Source organism: Centroberyx gerrardi, chromosome 8 (genome assembly GCF_048128805.1).
Source record: "Centroberyx gerrardi isolate f3 chromosome 8, fCenGer3.hap1.cur.20231027, whole genome shotgun sequence".
In the NCBI taxonomy this organism is placed as follows: Eukaryota; Metazoa; Chordata; class Actinopteri; order Beryciformes; family Berycidae; genus Centroberyx; species Centroberyx gerrardi.
In genome coordinates, this window is record NC_136004.1 from 10,037,871 (window position 1) to 10,056,911 (window position 19,041).

The 19,041-nt window shown below is 43.5% G+C and overlaps 1 protein-coding gene across 1 annotated transcript in view; it reads left to right on the forward strand.

Moving 5' to 3' along the window:
- rimbp2b (RIMS binding protein 2b) overlaps nucleotides 1-18,202 on the forward strand; it is a 33,742-nt gene extending 15,540 nt beyond the window's left edge. Inside the window, exons 10-23 of the mRNA XM_071927811.2 lie at nucleotides 334-485; nucleotides 1,089-1,251; nucleotides 1,386-1,393; nucleotides 1,452-1,730; nucleotides 2,130-2,279; nucleotides 3,521-3,682; nucleotides 7,461-7,569; nucleotides 8,097-8,222; nucleotides 9,661-9,842; nucleotides 10,263-10,431; nucleotides 11,022-11,125; nucleotides 12,149-12,220; nucleotides 13,016-13,150; nucleotides 15,587-18,202. Coding sequence (XP_071783912.1) covers nucleotides 334-485; nucleotides 1,089-1,251; nucleotides 1,386-1,393; nucleotides 1,452-1,730; nucleotides 2,130-2,279; nucleotides 3,521-3,682; nucleotides 7,461-7,569; nucleotides 8,097-8,222; nucleotides 9,661-9,842; nucleotides 10,263-10,431; nucleotides 11,022-11,125; nucleotides 12,149-12,220; nucleotides 13,016-13,150; nucleotides 15,587-15,781 — 2,006 coding nt within the window. The 3' untranslated portion in view covers nucleotides 15,782-18,202. The remainder of the gene's footprint in view (nucleotides 1-333; nucleotides 486-1,088; nucleotides 1,252-1,385; nucleotides 1,394-1,451; nucleotides 1,731-2,129; nucleotides 2,280-3,520; nucleotides 3,683-7,460; nucleotides 7,570-8,096; nucleotides 8,223-9,660; nucleotides 9,843-10,262; nucleotides 10,432-11,021; nucleotides 11,126-12,148; nucleotides 12,221-13,015; nucleotides 13,151-15,586) is intronic.
- The last annotated feature ends 839 nt before the right edge of the window (nucleotides 18,203-19,041 follow it).

Below are 19,041 nucleotides of genomic sequence, written 5' to 3' on the forward strand. Positions count from 1 at the left end.
TTAATTCCTTTTAATTTACATGATGGTTGTTCTAATAAATAAAATGGAAATACTGCCCATTTCTGGCTGTATACATTCTGCCTACATTCAGTATACCCAAAGGCAACATTACACCTAGATAACTACCTGTGAGGCATATTATGCTGTTCCCGCAGCACTGAGAAAATCCTCATTTCATAACATTCTGCAGTGATTATCAAATGTGAGAACTGTGCATGGTACCGAGTCAGGTCAACACACTGTGATTTGATCAAAGAGGGCAGAAATGGTTCAGCTAGTGTTACGTTGTTTTTTCTTTCTCTCCTTATCCAGTGTGTGTGTTGTGTTCCCCAGGGCCCCCTTTCCCTCCCCAGGAGGTGCAGGTCCAGTGCGGTCAGACGCCTGGGGTCCTGCAGGTCAGATGGAAGCCGCCGCCCCTGACACCCGCAGGAACTTCCAACGGAGCCAACGTGATCGGCTATGCCGTGTGCACAAAGGGACAAAAGGTATCAAATGTTTATTTTTCTTTTTTAGAGTCTCATAATGCATTTTGCAAGAGTCAGCCTTTGCCATCCTCAGTAGTGACATTTGGGAGTAAGATTCTACTGCCATCTGCTGGAGATATAATATAATGTTGACATCTAGCCCATGGTGACGGCAGAAATTATGTAAGGCATAGATTTGCAAACAGAGCTGTAATGGGCTCCATGTTGCTGTGTCACTGTAACATCCCACATCCACAGAGAGGTAGTGTGTTTATTGTGTGTGTGCGTGTGTGTTTCTTAGTGTCCATCCACTGTGATGTCAGTCAGGAAACAAAAAAACAGAATGCTGAGTAGAGACAGGGGACAAAAATTCCCCAGTGGCCTGAAGTGGGTGCTATAATTAAAGCTTAAATATGGTAAAGTCTGCCATGATGGTTTTTCCAACATTTTGAGTTTTAAAAAGAGCAGGTATTTCCCTACACTCAATATGTACGAGAGCTGCAAACACACGTATCTAGGTCTATATGATGGCCTATATGGGTTACAGAGTACCTGCTTGTGCATGCTGACATTCTGAATTGCCCTTTGGTGAGGACTTTTGTTCTGGTTCCTGTGTGAATGCAGATAGCAGAGGTCTTGTACCCTACGGCAGACTATGTGACCGTGGAGTTAAACAGGATTCAGTGTCTGGAGGCCAGGGAAGTCATTGTAAGGACGTTATCAGCACAAGGAGAGTCCCAGGACTCGCCCGTGGCCATCATTCCACACAATCTCCTGGGCTCTCCGCGTCTCTCCCACCGCACCACTGCGCCTCCCCACCATATGCCCCACCCAGTGCACTCGCAAACCCACCCTCCCTACCCGTCCACCTACCCCCCGAATCACCCTCAGCCCCAAGTGCAGCCCCTGCCTCGAGCCCAGCCCCACACGCTGCCCCACTCGCAGCCCGTCCACCACCCCCCACCTCATCCCCAGCCTCATTTCCAGTCCCACCCCATGCCCAAGTCCAAACCCTTAGTAAGTGCCAGAGAGCCAGAAACCAAAGAGCACGAGGTGGGCCTGCGGCCGGGCCAGCCCTGGGAGCGCTCCCCCTCTCCGCTGCCTCCCATGCGCGGACCCAACCTGGAGCCGCCCCACTTCCAGCCGCGGCGTTCGCCCTCTCCTCAGAGGATCCTGCCACAGCCTCAGGGAGTCCCCATCCCCAACACCATCGCCAAGGCCATGGCCAGGGAAGCTGCCCAGAGAGTGTTCGCCGAGGGCAACCGGGTGCGTGAGGACCTACTTAAAATAATCAAAATATCCGTCTTAACATGTCATCTAGTATGGCATCTTAAAATGTATTTTTTCAGAACACAAGTGAGAAAATCTGCCAGTATGATGAGATAATTTAACTTGTTTCCAATGGAAATTAACTTGTTTCAAAAATTGTCTTTAAATAAACTGTCCTTCCTTTGATACTAATGGAGTGATATGCCTCATTCTGCTGTTTCAAGATATTGTCATTTGTTTCTTGAAACAAGTGAAACTGCATTGTAAAAAGTGGAATTATCTCACCTCATTTGCAGAATTTCCCCCTTGTTTTAAGAAAAATATGACTTTCAGACTTATTAGACTAAATGACTTAATTAACTAATATTTCTACTCTGTGTCTATATCGTATGTCAGGTTGAGAAGAGGAACATCTTCAGTGAGCGGGGTAACTCTCTGCAGCCACTGAACTCTGACGAGGAGGAGGACGGCTATGACTCTCCCCATGCAAGGAGGAGAGGAGCTTCAGTGGATGAATTCCTCAGAGGCTCGGAGCTCGGCAGACAGGTACTTTACAGAAAACACAACAAGCGGTGCGCAGGCAATCAGTGTATGCATCACTTGTTTCTGTGAAAATTAGATATCCAGATGGAGTCAACAGCTATATATAGGCAAAATCAAATCAAATTGAAGTCCCTCTTAATGCTTTTCTCCTGCATCTGCCCTGCATCAACACCACAGACTATTCTTTCTTGAATTTTACACAGTAGAAACAAATGAGTATATTTTAAAACAAAATTCAGTTGCCTCTCAACCTACTAGTTACCAGACCATTCCTTGTAACTTCCAATGCCTTAAAAGACTTGATTTTTCCAAATAATTCCTCTTGGGGTTGGGTCAGAAATGCAGACGTGGTTCAGCAAGTGTTTACTAGAAAGTGGGACTTCTGCAGTGGCTTCATCTGTGAATGTCAACCAGCTTAAAGCGGCTATTTTAGTTTGGCAGAACATTTGCACATAAGTGCACATAACTGTAGGAGTGCATGAGTGGTCAGTCAACAAAACACCCACCTTTGTGAGAACCACTTTCCAATTTTCATTAAAAGCAACCTCGTTTAAATAATTTGTACATTTACAAACAAGGAAAATTAGGTAATAATTAATTTCATTCTGTTTCCCGGATCTGACTTTTCAAAAGTTTCCTGAATCCTGAATGTCAGACATTGACAGCGGATCCGGAGGGCAGCAAATGTTGGAGGTTGAATTTTTTTGAACTTGTATGGAGGTGTGCATGGTGAAAAGTGAAAACGTTTTAGAAAAGTGAAATGTTGCTTTAAAGTAATAATCTGGGACATTTACATATAAATAAATGTCTGTTTTGCTGCTGTCTATTGCTGATTGATATAACACAATAGCCATTTAACATATAGCCGGTCCATGACAGCTTTTACATTTGCTGTTCTAAACACCCGGTGTCTGGTAGATCTTTCCTGGGAAAAATCCTCTGCATTTTACATTTCTGGCAGCAGCAACAGCAGCTTGTTTGGAATAAATAGAAGAAGAACTGGGCAGCATGAGCAGCAATAGCCACCATGGCTGAACAAACAAAGAAAAGAGCGCTACCTATAGAAACTCAAACTACCACAACAATGACTGATAAGCAAAGATGTTGCCAAAATAAAAATAAAATGACTTGCGGAACTTGCGTATTACCACTTTAAACTAAGTCATTCCCTGCTTGCTTTCAACTCTCTCTCTCTCTCTCGTTCTCTCTCTGTCTCTCTCTCTCTGTCTCTCTCTTCCCTGTAGCACCATCACCACCACTACAGCCACAGCGAGGAGTACCACACAGAGAGCAGCCGCGGCTCTGACTTGTCCGACATCATGGAGGAGGACGAGGAGGACCTCTACTCCGAGATGCAGCTGGAGGAGGGCCGCAGGCGCAGCATCAACTCTCACAACACTCTCAAGGTACCTGCTGCACACCTCCAGTCTGTAGTGGCCGGGGGAGGAGGAGGAGAGAGGGAGGTGGGGTTGTGGGGGTGGAGGGGTGGAGGGAGGGTCACGTCATCTGCAGAGGTTCCTGCTCTCTCGCAGGCTCCACAGTCAGGCCCGCCGTGGCTTTGCCTGGCTGAGCTCCCCAGCCCTGCGTTAGCTGAGTGAGCCCCCCCGCCCCGCTCCACCCCAGCACTGCTTTATTCATTCAAGGCTGAGCTCACGTGAATGGCTGTGTATACATAACTGTACAGCATGCAAGAAGAAAGGCTGCAAACTAAAGGCATAATGACTTTTCTGGTTTGCATTGCATTTTGATACACTGTATATTGCACTGAACGAGCGTTACAACTTTTAAAGTCAAATGTTATACAAAATTATATATAGAATGTGATATTGAGGTGCGAAATGTACTATGTCATCAGCAATAAGGGTCATGGCATATCAAGTGCATATGGGAATCTCATTTAAGTGAGTACTTAAATGGAAATATTCACTTTCGGTTATGTCTGTCTCATGTCCTAATGTTTAATTTCTCTGTTGTCAATGTAGATGTTAACCTTGTCAGTACATGATCCTGTCTTCATTGAGTCTGTGCAGTGGGTATGTGTGGATGTATGGCCAACTGGCCGCTGTGATAAAAAAAAGTATAGATTAGAGTAATTACATGTTATGAGAGTGAGAGGTAGTGGTTGGTTGACCATGAGCCAACACTTGAGATGATTGGCTGTCAGAAGCTAAAACTTTATCATTACAAATTTGATCGTGTTATTCCTATTTTTGTCAAGTAAGTAATATCTGTACAGTAACATGGTGTTCAAGAACTGTATTCATTGGTGTATTGACTCTGTTTAAATACACCAATATTGCATCTCCCTTTTTTCATTGCCATCATTTTGTAAATCACTGTTGAACATCATTATCCACCCCAAAATATCTCTACAAAAAACATTTATACTCAAAAAAAAAAAAAAATCTGTGCTAAAAAAGAGCAATTAGGTTGGCTAATAAATGTTTGTGCTGATGTACAGAATGAGAAATTCAGTTAATATTGCTAAAACTGAATTACTTAAAGATGAATTGTCAAATTTGCATAAATATAGTCTCTAATTGTTTTCTATTAGCACATAGATGGAAATACTGTACATGTTTCATTACATTTAAATTTTACAATAGACCTGTTCCTATTAGCAGTTCTTCTCCTCACTCGGCTTCACGCAGTTCATTTAAGTTGCAAGGCTTTTGATTTATCGCACTTCATCCACCTCAGTGTTTTGTTTATTCCTCACCAGTGGCCCTAACTGTAAGCCTGTCACTTATTTTTTCTGTATGGATGTTTCTCATTTCTCACGAGAGAGATTTTGTGTTGACGGTAACGCATCATCACCTTTTCCACAATTACCCTCCACAGCCACGCTCAGTTTGATTATCAGTCATCACTCCATATTTGAGCCTCCACAGATTCCTGTTCAGAGCATGCCATTTCCTCCTCACGGAATGAGACTGCATGTCTTACTGCATTGCCACAAATAACTAATTCTGTCTTTATTTTGTCTTTCCCCCCATTTATTTCTATTCACACACTGTGTTGTTTCCTGCCTGTTCTAAAACCTTCAAAAACTATACAACCCCCCCCCTCTCCCCAAATCTAAACTGAACCTTTTGAATTGAACTGAATCTGATTGAACTGTGCAAATGTGGAACGTTGCCCGCCGGTCGTGACCGAAGGCATATTACAAACGTCAGGACCTAGCAGAGGAGAGAGACTGCTGGGACCTCCAGAGGGAAGTGGTGAAGCAGAAGTCGCTCCGCAGCAAGCGTCTCCACAGCATCCCCGAGGTGGCCGAGGAGGAGCTGGACGGCGTGGACGGCTTGGGCCAGCGCCTGTGCTTTGAGGACGGAGGCCGGCCGGGAACGCCCCACACTCAGCGGAGGAACGCCCGCATTTACCAGCAGGACGTCCACATGCACAACCACCTCGCCCCGGGCAAGAACACCCGCCACCTGCAGCGCCAGCGCTCCTACCCTCGCTTCCCCGACAGCCGCTACGGCTACGCCACGGAGGAGCGCAGCCTGGGCCGACCCAACCGCCAGAACACCAAGAGCCCCGACAGCGGATTGGACTGCGGCAGCGAGGAGGAGGGCTCTCTGGGCCGGGGTCACCGAGGGTACTACGCCCACGGGAGCCCCATGCGCGGGCCCGTCCGCATCATCCACTGCGAAGGGCCGGTCGAGCGGCGGGCCTTGGCCATGGGCCGTAAAAGAACTCTGACCCGCCAGTGCAGCGTGGAGGAGGACTTCTGCGACATGCCGGTGTCTGCACCCACGTCGGTACACACGGGTGACTTTAGGAACAGGGAGCACTTTGGGCCGAGTCGGGAGGCAGGGCCCCGAAACTACTCCAGGGAGGGGACCCTGAGCGAGGGCAGGCTGAACGAGCTGGACAGGGTCTATTACAGTCCACACAGGGAGGCTAGGGCCCAGTCTATGTCCAGGCTCAACCGGGACCAGCCGCTGGTGTGTGATTCAGACTTTCTGCTGTACATTCCATCAGCAAGCAGCAGCCATTCTATTTTCTTAATGTTGTCTTTTTTTCTTTATGGGTATCCCCCTTCCTTTCATTTAGCACTTTTTTTTTGTTTCATTTTTAATATTCTGACAAGTTATCACATGTTCATGGTTGTTCTTATTTGATGTTTTATTTTGTGTGAATTGGTTTGCTTGTACTTAGAATGTCAGGTGGATTTTCAAGTAAAGCTTTTGATTACCTAAAGGCCATTTAACTAAGTTTTGGTTTCTCATGTCTTGGAGGGGAAAGGTTCCATTAAAAGGAAAGTGGCAGCTCAACCACGGCTGTTTCTCTGTGCAGTGCATGGGGATGTGCTGTTCCCGTCTCCTCCCCTGCCCTCGCCTTCTCTCTACCAGCTGCGGGCTTTGATATGTCTTCCTTAACGCCTAGCCCTCTAGTACTGCCACCTTATTGCTCCGACTTGTGCTGGGAGCTTTATTCCAGCATGTTCTGCCTCTCATTGCCTTACATACACAATAAGGGCAGAGCAAGTCTTCTCTAGCCTGCGCTGATTCATTTACTCTGTCTCAGCCCTCAAACCATTTGCATCATGTTTTTTGCTTCTCTCGCTCAGTCTTTCCGGCAAAGACTTCTCTTCTCTTGTTCATCATTATCTCTCATATGTTAAGCCTTAGTCCTTTGTCTGTAGTAATAGTGGGCCCCGGGCTGAAGCCGTAATGGTTTTGCTCAGCTAACCACATCTTTTTCCATTCTCTATCCCTTACTCACTCACCCATCAATGTTTTATCTTCACTCACTCACCCGCTCTTTCTCCCTCTTCTTCTCTCTCTCATCTCCTGCCTTCTCTCTCTTGCGCTGTCATTTGCTTACTTTTCTCATCAAGGAGCTGACATGCACAGAACAAAACAAACAAAACAAATGGTCTTTAGCTAAACATCTGACCCTGCCAAACCCCCCAGTCCATGTTGTTGTGTTGGGGGTTGATTTGATTTAGTTGTGTTGATGGTTCGTTGGTTTATTGGGTTTTGTTCCTTGTTTTATGGGTTTATTACTCTTATTTTCCTCCCTAAGGACAAATGGAAGCCACATCATTTGCTCTTATGGTTTTTCAATTGTTTTCAACAGGGTTTTTGGGGTTGTTTTACGTGTTTTAAATGGATGCTTTTTTCTTTGCAGGACAGGCAGTTGGTTCTAACGTATTGCGTGTTGTCTCTCACTCCAAAGATCATTGGGAACTCGCCATCACACGGACGCTCCGATCGTCTGGACCACTCAGGGAGGAGGCCGGTTCACATCGGCACCCCCCCTCAGCGACGGCCCATCCCATCCATTGGTTAGTGAGGTCACCACACGAGGAGACGCCCCATCCCCACCTGCAGGGCCACTGATGTTTGTGTTATTTATACCATGTGTTTCCCCTTACCCATGTGAGCCGAGCTGTACATCTCTCCCATAGACACATGAGCTTAAACAACCACGTAGACCTTTGTTGTGGGGTGTTTGCACACCCTGTAGTTGTCCATCCTCATAAGTTGGATTTGCCAAATGTTCATGTGCAGTTTGGCAGGAAATTATCCCAGATTACACTCTTTTATGCCTGTGTTTACTGTGGGTTAACATGTTTACATGACCACCCAATTTGACCCCCCCCCCCCCCCCCCCCCCTTCTGCCACAACAGTGCAAGCATTGCTGTTTTACACCAAGTAACTCCAGAGTGAAACCTGTTGCCCTCTACACCCCCACCCCAGGGCAACCTCATCATCCTCCCCTCTCAGCATGATTGAATGGGCCATGGGGTAGATCAGAGTGTGTGTGCGGGGGGTCTCTGACCGTAACGTTGTGATTGGTGTCTTCTGTAGAGATCACCATGGACAGTAACAGTGAGGGGAGTGAGGGGAACCTCTCACCTGTCAAGGAGGATGTTTACTATGGCAGTGTAGCTCGGCGCAGGATATGGCGATCTATGTCCTCAGAGCATCAATATGGTATGTGGTGCAGCTTCTCTCCAAGATGACAATTCACCTTGACAATGACAGAAAAGGCAAAGAAACCTTTGTTTTTTGAATACATGCAGTGATATCATCGGTGAATGGTGGTCTTTATGTTCTGTGCTGGACAGCTAGCTGATTTGTTTAGTTTAGCTTAGCTGATTAAGCTGACGGGGGAAGACAAGATTGGCCACTTTTCCCGTTGCTGGAGAATGAAAATCCCCTCCCTGTATGTACTCCTACAGCTTCAATCCCAGAAACCCCAACCAACCCACCCTTCCCATTCACACTCCATATCCACCCCTCCCCTCCCCTCCCCTCCCCTCCCTCCTCCCCCTCCTCCTTGTCCTCTTCCTCAGCTCCTCCTCTGCTCCTTCTCCTCCCGCCTCTCCGGGCCAATAGCCTTTTTTCACTGTTATTTTTGCATGACTCGTTCACAATACAGTGAGAAGGAAAGAAACATTACTGGATGAGTTAGTGCATTCTTGCCTTGTTGGTATCACTCCATTGCACATCCATAAATCTGCTGCCATCGAAATCAAACAGAATTGTTAAACCATTCAAATTTTATATTAAATATCTGCTAAGATGTATATTTCAATTGGTTCAGAATTGGTTGCAGTGTGACCGAGACGTTACTCAGACCGACAGAATTCTGCCATTGGAACATTTGATTTAACATGGTGATCCATGAGAAGCATGGGTAACTGATATCAGGTTCATCCCTTTCCCCTCACTGTCCCTGATATCTGCATAGCCAGGAACTGCTGTGGCATTCAATGTCCTAATCTCTAATTGGGAATGTGCCTCCTCTGCCCTTTTGTGCTGCAGATTGTTTCCAGATGTGGACTAAGCATGACATTACCCCTTCTGCATTGATATTTGAATGCATACCTCCTCATATTCAATCCCAGGGAAGCATGCATGTTAGTCAGCCTCTGTGAGATAAGGCAGTGAAACAGCAATGAACAATAGTGCAGTGTTACATCTTTCCTCCATTCTCTTAATGTGCACGGCCATTTGGTTTCCCTTGCACCCAAAGACTGCTTGAAATGTGTTTCCTCTCTGTTTCGTGTCGGTGTTGTACTGTTGTTCTATGACGTTTAGTGACTGTCATGCCAGCAATCAGAGATGTGTGAACGAAGAACCCCACTGTGCCGCTACCAATCCGCCATACAGATATACGCTATTTTATAAAAGCTTCCTTGGCCTATTGTGCATGAACCCAATACGACTGAACTTTTGAAAGTGAACCAGATTAAAACTAAAAGCATATTTATCGCATTCGATCTGTGGCTCTTTTTTCACACATGCGTCTCATCGCCCTCTCCCCTGTCAGCTCTAACAAAGAGACATCTTCTGCTCCCATTGCCTCTGCAGCCAGCGTGGCTGTACAAGGCTGGTAGTAGCAGCAGAGGCCTCCTCTGTCTTTCAGACGGCTACGGCGGACGCAGGCAAGGGCGGGGACGGCGCTCCCCGGATTACTATGAGGAGTCCGAACCGGAGGAGCTGACCCGTATATTTGTGGCTCTGTTTGACTATGACCCCCTGTCCATGTCCCCCAACCCCGACGCCGCCGACGAGGAGCTGCCTTTCAAGGAGGGCCAGATCATCAAGGTGGTGGCTTGACTCTGAGACGGCTCAGCTGTGCCGCTGGATCGGTTTGATACCGACTTAAAAATACACTAGAAGACAAATGTTAGCTTTCCCATCTGACTTGTATTTATTTACCAAGAAATTCTCTATAATGCTTAAACATTCTAGGAGCACAGGTGTATTTGTTGAACACTGTGGCTTTGACCCTTGCACTCCTTGCTTTTATCTGCTTGTAATACTGACAATGTAGGAGTTTAAGCTTATTCTAGTGTTATAGCCACTGGATCACCGCTTTAGCTTTAGCCCTTCACACAAAAACCTTTACGCAAGACCCTTTTGCACTGAAATGTAAATGTAGAAACATGATGCTAAAAGGAGTATCAAAATAACTTATTTTCCAGCTGCATGGCTTCCCCTGAGACTTTGTTTTTTGCTCCTCAGGTGTTTGGGAATAAAGACACGGATGGCTTCTACAGGGCGGAGATCCGTGACCGGGTGGGTCTGATCCCATGTAACATGGTGTCTGAGATCCAAACGGAGGATGACGATATGATGGACCAGCTCCTCAAACAGGGCTTCCTCCCACTCAACACTCCTGTGGAGAAGTTAGGTAGGACACCACTTCCCCACCTCACCTTCTCCCGTCTCCCCTTCTTTCTCTTTACTTTGCTGTTACCCTCTGCGTCTATCTGGCCAGCTTTATGCTCTACTGAATTGTCTTTTACTGATATTACTCGCATTTCTCTTTACCTATACTCTTCCCTCTTAATTTTTTTCCCTGCTTTCCTGTGAAGTGAACTGCGACCGTTTCAAAGATGGCCGCTCAATAAATCGCAGGTCCAGAAAGTCCAAAAGAGGTCTGTGCCCAGTGAGATGCTCTTCTGCTCTCTGCTTCATCTTTACTGTTTTTTTTTCAGTCTTCACCATCCTTAATCATCTATGAACCGTTTCTAGTTAAATTTCGCCTTTCACCTTAATGTGCCGTCACTGAAAAGCATTCCATCATTATGAACGTGGGAATAGTTCGGCTTGCGAGCCAGATGATCTTGTGAGTAGATCACAGAGATTGTTTGGCTGGCGAGGCTATTGAATTAAGTAGTGTGTCATTGGTCACCACATACTTCAATGGACTTTTTTTTTTTTACATCACTCCAATTGATTACTCTCGCTTTTCTCTCTTTTTCCCTCTCCTCTTCATAGAGAGGAACAGGCGGAGTGGGCGTCAACACCCGATGTCAACCCGCAGAATGGTGGCGCTCTACGACTACGACCCCCGAGAGAGCTCTCCTAACGTTGATGTAGAGGTACTGTCCCCCTGGAGCTCCAGCTCTCCACTTTCTTTACCTTGACCATTCTCAGTTACCACCATCATATAACTGATACATAAAACCGATAAAAGCACATATAAAAAACCTTGAGGTGCACAAGCAATTGTAAATGCACTACTGACAAAAAACTGAAACATAACATGATAACATTCTCTTTGTACTTTGTGAGTTCAGTGTTTAAGACTCAAATTGGGGGCAAGATATGCACAGATGAGGTTGAACAAGTTGAAGTGTTGTTGAATGAGGAGTTATTTTAGTCCTGCTCTGTTGAGTTGCACATCTGACTATTAGATATAATTGCCTTTTTAAAAAAAATATAAACAGGAATTAATTAACACCCTGGACAGACAATGGACCTTGTGTTAATACTGTATAAGCTAGTTACTTTTCCCGTGCTTTATTTGTGGCCCTTCCCCCCTGGTTTCACTCACTCTCACCTTTCTATTGGCACTGCCACCGACACAGTATGAGGGCCACAGGCTGACTGAGGAGGTGAGTGAGGGTGAGGAGGGTACGGTACTGTCTGCTCTGTGTGTGTTTCCTCCCCGTGTGTTGGAGTGCAAATAAGGAGGTGGGCTTCAGACGACGGGCCCCGGCCCTCTACCCCCGGTGGTCATGAACACAGCCCCTCATGCATTGCCTGAGCCAGCATCTCCCCTCCTCGGTTTGGTCTTTGTGTCACGCTGTCTCCTACATACACCGCGTTTGGTTTGTGTGTTTTAGAGCGCCCCGTAGGAGAGACGTGCCCAGTGTGTTGCAATCCTGTCTTCAAAGTTCCAACATTTGATGCATTTATAGTTGCAACAGTCTGTCTGCCGAGACTGAATTGACACTCAGATTTGCGATGCATCACATTGATTTGGAGAAGGAAGCACAGCATTTCACACTCATCAAACCCCAGTAGATTTGATGTTTTGGAAGGTCGTCTTCAGCAGACTCGAGCTGCTGTGAACAGAGAAGCAGGTCAAACGTATCTCAAGTCTCTTTCTTCTTTGACAGGCTGAATTGACATTCTGTGCCGGTGACGTCATCACAGTCTTTGGTGAAATAGATGAAGACGGCTTTTACTATGTAAGTGCTGAGCTTTTCTATTTCTATTTCCATTTCCATTTTGCATTCATGTATGATTATTCAGAGCACAATGAATCTTTAAAGCTGCAAAGGCACCATTTTACGTCAAAATGCACCCGTCCTATCAGTCTAAATCACAAATTGGGGCTGCAACAGAGAAGAGCGTCCCATCCCTCCTTCTTGAGACATGGTAACCCTAACCCAAATTAATTTCAGGTGGCGGGTATAGTCACTGGCAGGAAATCTCCCATCAAATATATTCTCTCTCCAACTGATATTCCATTGGTTTACACTTTTGAATGATCCCTCCCCGCATTATGTCCTGCCCCAATATCCTGTTTCAACAGTGAATACACCACATTAAGGAAGCAATATGCTCCCAAAATGCAGTTTCATTGTGACTTTAAGATTGAAATACGAAACATTCTCCTCAACAGCAGCGAGCGAGTGCTTTGTCTAGAGAAACTGGACTCACCAGCGATGGTTGAACCTGGTACTAAACTATTTTTTTCACCATGTCCACCCCCACCAGCCACTAAAAAAAGAAGAAATTGTCCTTCAAATGTTCCAAAATTCATTTATCTCCTGCTGCCACCTGGGGCCGCCAAAGAACAAAGTTGCCTAGTGCAGCTTTAAAGTGAAATTACTCGCTATAAATTTACCATGAGACTCAAACCCCTTTAAAACACAACTCCCTGCCTCCCCTAAGAACGTGGAGAAACACTTAAAACTACAGCGTAACAGTTACACTCAAAGAGAACATGGGGAGTCTCACTGTCTCTCTGTACTCCGCAGGGCGAGCTCAATGGACACAAGGGACTTGTTCCTTCCAACTTTCTAGAAGAAGTGCCTGATGATGTAGAGGTTTTTCTCACTGACTCACCATCTCGATACCCCCAGGACACTCCAGCACGGATAAAGACCAAAAGGGTACATGCTCCTTCGCAGTACTAGCCCTCTGTCATCCATTTACTCTTTTCAGTTCCCTCTATCTCCTTACTCCTTTAGTTTTGTGTCTGTGCTTGTGTGTGTTTCATTGGTCCAAACACAACGGGAATTCTGACTTTGGAGCATTACACTGTAAATACTGTAGATGTCTAAGATCTATGAAAAAAAATAAACTTTAAGACTAATACTTGACAGAGGTACTTTTATTTTTCATGTTTACTGCTGTGAAAGGGGGGGAAGATATGCATTGTAAAAATACCTGGATTATACTGTATTCATAAAGCATTCTCAAAGAGTAAGATGGAGGGGGAGAAGCTCCTGTGACTTTTTACCTGTTCTGTCATGTCTTGAAAAAGAGCAATTAACATTTTTTTGCACATGCATATTTAGCATTGTAACAGATGCTTTATGAATATATTCTGTGTTTGATCTCAAATACTTTCTAATAGAGTAAATAGTTTTGATGTACTGAAAGATGAACTATGTAGTCTGTAGCTCAGCATGTTCTATATTCCAGATGCATGAATTCTTGAACATTTTATATAAAAAAGAAGTCTAGTATAGTACAACTTTTGTATCTGCTCCTGAAAGCCTTGTTTTGTATATTGCTTTCTTGTAAAGTAGCACGCAAAAGGTCAACTAGCCTATGTTGCCATCAGAGAATAATTTCAGAAGTAATTATTTACTAAATGTAAATATGTGATGCTAATTCTGTGTTTAACAAATAATGCAATTGTTTGAATATTAACAGGTGTCATCAGATATTTCTTTCCTTGTGTTATGATTTACCATTTTCATAGTGCAGACTATTGAAATGCCATCACCATATTTTTTTTTTATTTCTTTTCCTCACCCGCTTGGCAAAACAGAAGAAGAGTGTTCATTTCACACCTTAAAGGCTCTGTTTCCGTCACGTAAGTGAGCAACTGAGGATACCAAGATTACGCTCCCCTCGTCTAATGCAGATGACATGGGTTCCCTTAGTTTCTGGTATGCAACATGTACACTTTATATGACATTCCTTTAGTGTTAACATGCATTTAGGGTTGCTTGAGTCGTTTTTTTTTTCTTCCAAAAACACTCAATTCTGTTTGTTGTTGGAGGATAGTGTCCCTAGCCAATGCATTAGACAAGAAGTATGGTATCTTCAGTTGTTTCTCTGAGTGTTGTACATGACAATGTCCGTCTCCTGCAATAAGTCTCCTGCTGTAACTCATGGTAAGCTAAAAGGCCATTGTTGCACACCCAATTACAATTCAGTTAAAATGAACAGTACTGCTCACATGTAGACAGTACCTTCTCTCTACTGTGAGGCAGTGCACAATGACACAGCTCATCCAATCAGGAATGACAAAAACTACCAATTCCAGGCTAACAAAACACACTCAATGAAGGGTCTAAAAATTAAAAAAGTGATGTTCATTTGGCTTCATTATTCCAGTTAAGTTGGATCTTTGCTCCAGCCCAAAATAAGACCCTTATTAGCATGTCTGTCTGGTGCACCTTTTCTTTCTCTTATAAGGAATACTGTGAAATGGTAAAGAGCTACTAACAGTTTTCCTCATAGAAACTGGAAACTGAAATTTTATTTTGATGATCATGAGAAATAGAAACTTATTTCCGGTCATGTTTGCATCTAGGTTCTCGTTACCAGTTTTGTAAACTTTTTTAAAGAAAGTTTAATTGCTTCCACCAACTTTGAAATGAAGTTGATGAAAAGCCTCAAAGACTTCTCCTTTTAAATACTATATAATAAAATATTAAATGTGCAGAATGATTTGGACATGTTACATGTTCTGGTATATTATATATTGATAATATTCACATGCAGCCTCATGCTAATGGAATCTTGAACCATCCACTTCCCCAAAGTGCAATTTTAAGGAGCCTTTTAGCTCATGATTACAAAAAAGGAATAGTAAGATATTAGTAGTTTCTCTGTAACCCAGTTGTATGAGTGAATATATATTATATATTTAAAAGGAAGGAAAGTGAATGTGATATAAATATGTCCCACTTGTCCCAAAATGCAAATGTATCTCTGTTTATGTGTGAGAGGAAACTGCCCTTGCCTTTGATAGTCATTCTTGAGAACTGTTGTCTCCTTACATTGCTGTGGAAGTTAGTCGATATTTGAGCTGAACGAATCATGCATAAATTCTGTGGTGTTGTAGCTTATTTGTAGCAGCTTCATAAAAAAAAAAGACTGTTTCTACCTGGCAGAGAGGAGGGGGGGGGGGAGGGGGGGGATAACCTATACCTGAGTGCACAGGACAGGAGGGGGGGGGGGGGGGATTCAGAGCTATGGTGGCCCTGCTGAGACAGAAAGGACTAAGTTGAAGGAGGGGAGTAGTGACTGAGGTGTGAGACGGCTGGCTTTTTAACACCCTGAACTGTCCCTTACGGGTCTCCCATTAGGTTCCATTGGAAAAATCGGGTCCGCCCAGAAGAGCAGCCTCTCCCACAGTGCGCCCACACATCCCAGGCTCTGGCCCTGCCACCGTGGGGCCCGGCAGTCCCATCAGGGCCCCACTGGACATGTGCTCCAAAAAGAAAAAGGGACTGCTCTCCAAAGGGAAGAAACTATTGAAAAGACTTGGCGCTGTAAAATAATTCCTCGACACACCTAATAAGAGTGTGTCGTCAACTTCCTCGTAGTAAAACAACCCTTCATTACATCGATTTCAATTCAGTTCACAAGAAGAGAAAAAGAAAAAAAAAACTTACAGTGGACAGGTGGCATTTGTGAGCTTGGCAAATGCTTTATTCTTGTACATCTGTTGTTGTATACTAGAATTTGTATTTTGTTAATTACAGTACATATTTTGAATAATACATTTCATATTACGGTCCAGAGACCTCATGCTGTCGGCTGATGTAGTATCGAGTGTCTTACCTCTTAAGTCTTTGGCTGATAAAGTTTTATGAGAAACTAGATAGGGATGTGGCCCGGGACATTCTCCATTTTGCACTTGGTCAATCTGATGGCACTTATAGACCACAGTATGCCTCAGAGTATGACCAATGTCTCTGCTTACGACTGAGATCGCTGACCAGAACTCAGAATGTCACACACACAGACACACACACACACACTGAGGGCTCGTGTCCACTTTGAAATCCGCAACGATGCGAGGAAAAGATGGACTTGGAGGGCTTTGACTTGAGCTTGTTCAAAACGGCCCAAGTCGTATAATAATTGTCTGAGAGGTTTGCATGCTTTACTTCAGCACATTCCCTCCTGACCCTTGAAAGCACATGCACAGCGATGGGCTCGTCCGCTTGGAAAAGTTAGCGTGCGACTTGAAGCGTGCAGTACGGCCGATTTGCAGTGTAACACTGCGGTAAATCAGCAGAATGAATTCCTACTGTGCTGTCCTCATATCGCAACGATGATAGAGATGCGGAGGCAAGACTTTACCCCTAAATAGGACATTTGTCAGACACCAACTAAATAAGCACATACTAGATGCTACAGGGTCTCTGCAGTAAATTCAGCATCATGTTATTTATGTTCAGTTGAGTGGTGATGAAATGCCTAGTAGATCCAACCTCCATGTATTTGCCTTATAAATGCACAATGGTTTGTACTTTGTCAAGTGGAGCGTGCAGTTTTATGCCCAGTATTCATTCATGTTGTTACTTCACAAAATGAAATGTCTTGGCAAATATGTTGATCCAGACTTGTGATGTGCAGGGTATTGTGACCGTCATGTTTTCCAGAGGAGCAGAGCTCACATATTTGAACTCTCACAAAAAGACTCCTGCGTTGTCTTTGTCCATCGTCCTTAGTTAAGCCCAAAAAATAAAGATTCAATTATTTTTGAACCACAGTGGAGACAAAATAGGTGACTATGAGACAGAAATACGTAAAGCCGAAAGGAAAAACAATCCTCCCCTACTTAGAAAATTTATGTTGCGTCAATGGCTACTGCAAATGAAGGCACTTTATTTTATGTGATGTGTGTATATCCCCTAGAGTTCACTGTGTGCAATGCCACATCAGTGTATAGCTGAGTAAGACGCTGATTCTGTAAAGGAAACGCTTCGGCAGGTTTCAGGAACAGATGGAAGAAAATGAACAATCTACATGTGTAATATAGCATCTGCAAGTAAAGTCCTGTTTTGTCATTTTGTTCCATTTGATTCCAAACTTGCAACTTTTTTTTTAGGGCTTCACTGGGATACCAAGTTTCCAGGTTTGATTGCGTAACCTCAAGTGGATAAGCCCTCTTTTTTTTTTTTCATAGTAGTATTGTTAATAAGACACAAGGCTACCTCTACAGTGCCCCTCGACTTGCTCCCAAAATCTAGAAAATCTGGAATATATTGTTTATAGGAGCCAACCATCTGTTTCAGTCATTAATGATTCCTGTTCTGTATGTCCTGTGTTAAGATGGTGCAGGATACAAGTACTGTATGTCAATATATATCAACACCCTAGCACATAGAGTAGTGAATGTATGATGAATTGAAAGCCAATGTATTTCTCAAAGCTACCCAAAAGGATTGTGCAGATGTCCAAGTCTTTGTATGTGAAATGAAACATTTTCCTCCTTTTATCTCCTCACACCATTCTGTTCTCCATTCCATCCTCCCATCCATTAAAAAAATATATATCTAGCCTATTTTTTTTTTCTATATACAAGATTTGAACTGAAACTGCCAAAAAAGAATGTATGAAAAACATTCTGTAATACTTTCTGTACAATTCTCAGCCAAACAGCCATGTTAATCTACAGTGAATTGATGTACATCTTTTCCTATTTATGGACCATGTTATCAGTCATTGCTTCTATTCAGTTTGAGTGACTGTTGCTCTTTTTGTACTTTGTCCATTTGTAAATTGTTTTTAAATGTTTATACTTGATTTTCAAACTGCCTTTTTTGTACATTTAACTTTATAATCAAACAGTGCAAGCTTTCCCCATGGTGTCTTCAATACCATATTGTTTAAAAGTCTGCAATTGTGTGCTAGCTTTATGATAAGAAATATCAGCCTAAAATATTGATGGTTACAAATTATTGTGTGGGTGTGCATGTGCAAATTTTTTTAAAAATCTAAATAAATTTGATATTTTGTAATGTTTGCATGCCTACTGATTCTTTACCTAAAAACATTAATGATAGAAACGTCATACCACTTGTGGAAATAATGTTTATTACAACCATCTGTAAAGCAATCCAACATGGCTGACAGGACCTAGAATGGATCAATGAGCCTTAGTAGTAATTCCAAGAAACTTAACATCTCAACATTGTATTACTCCCCACTATGAACTACAACCATTGGAGTACATAACCAACTTAAAAACAAAAAAATATATACATCACCAGCAGGCTGATTTGTACAACCCAAATTTCAAAGAATAAATAAGAATAAGGCAGTTAAACCTTGGCTACTGATAAAAAAATATATATATATATAGTTTGGGCTTTTGACTTACCACAAAGTCAGAAAAACGTTTGACAGCAAGAGCAATTTTCAGTTTTTGCTATTTTTTGTTGTGCACATTTTTTGTGCATAACCCTTTTGTGAACAAAACCCCAGGTAACTTAACACTTCAACACCATGTTTCTTGGTCCTAGAGCACCATCTTCTGAGCATTGAGTTTCCTTTCCCACACTATTTCTCAAATATATTATTTTTCCAGACATGCATTTCAAAGTTCGTCTCTTCTTTAACAGCATCTCTTATTTCAGGAAATGATCGGATCAGCTGGACAGATGCAGCATCTCGAGACGTTTTACAAACCTCAACAGTCTCTTCCAAAATGGAGGAAGTGTATATTTGGGCACATGGTTTTTATAGCAAATGTGCTATTGTTTGACCATGCATTATAAACTTTTTGGAACAGCATAGCTTAAATAAA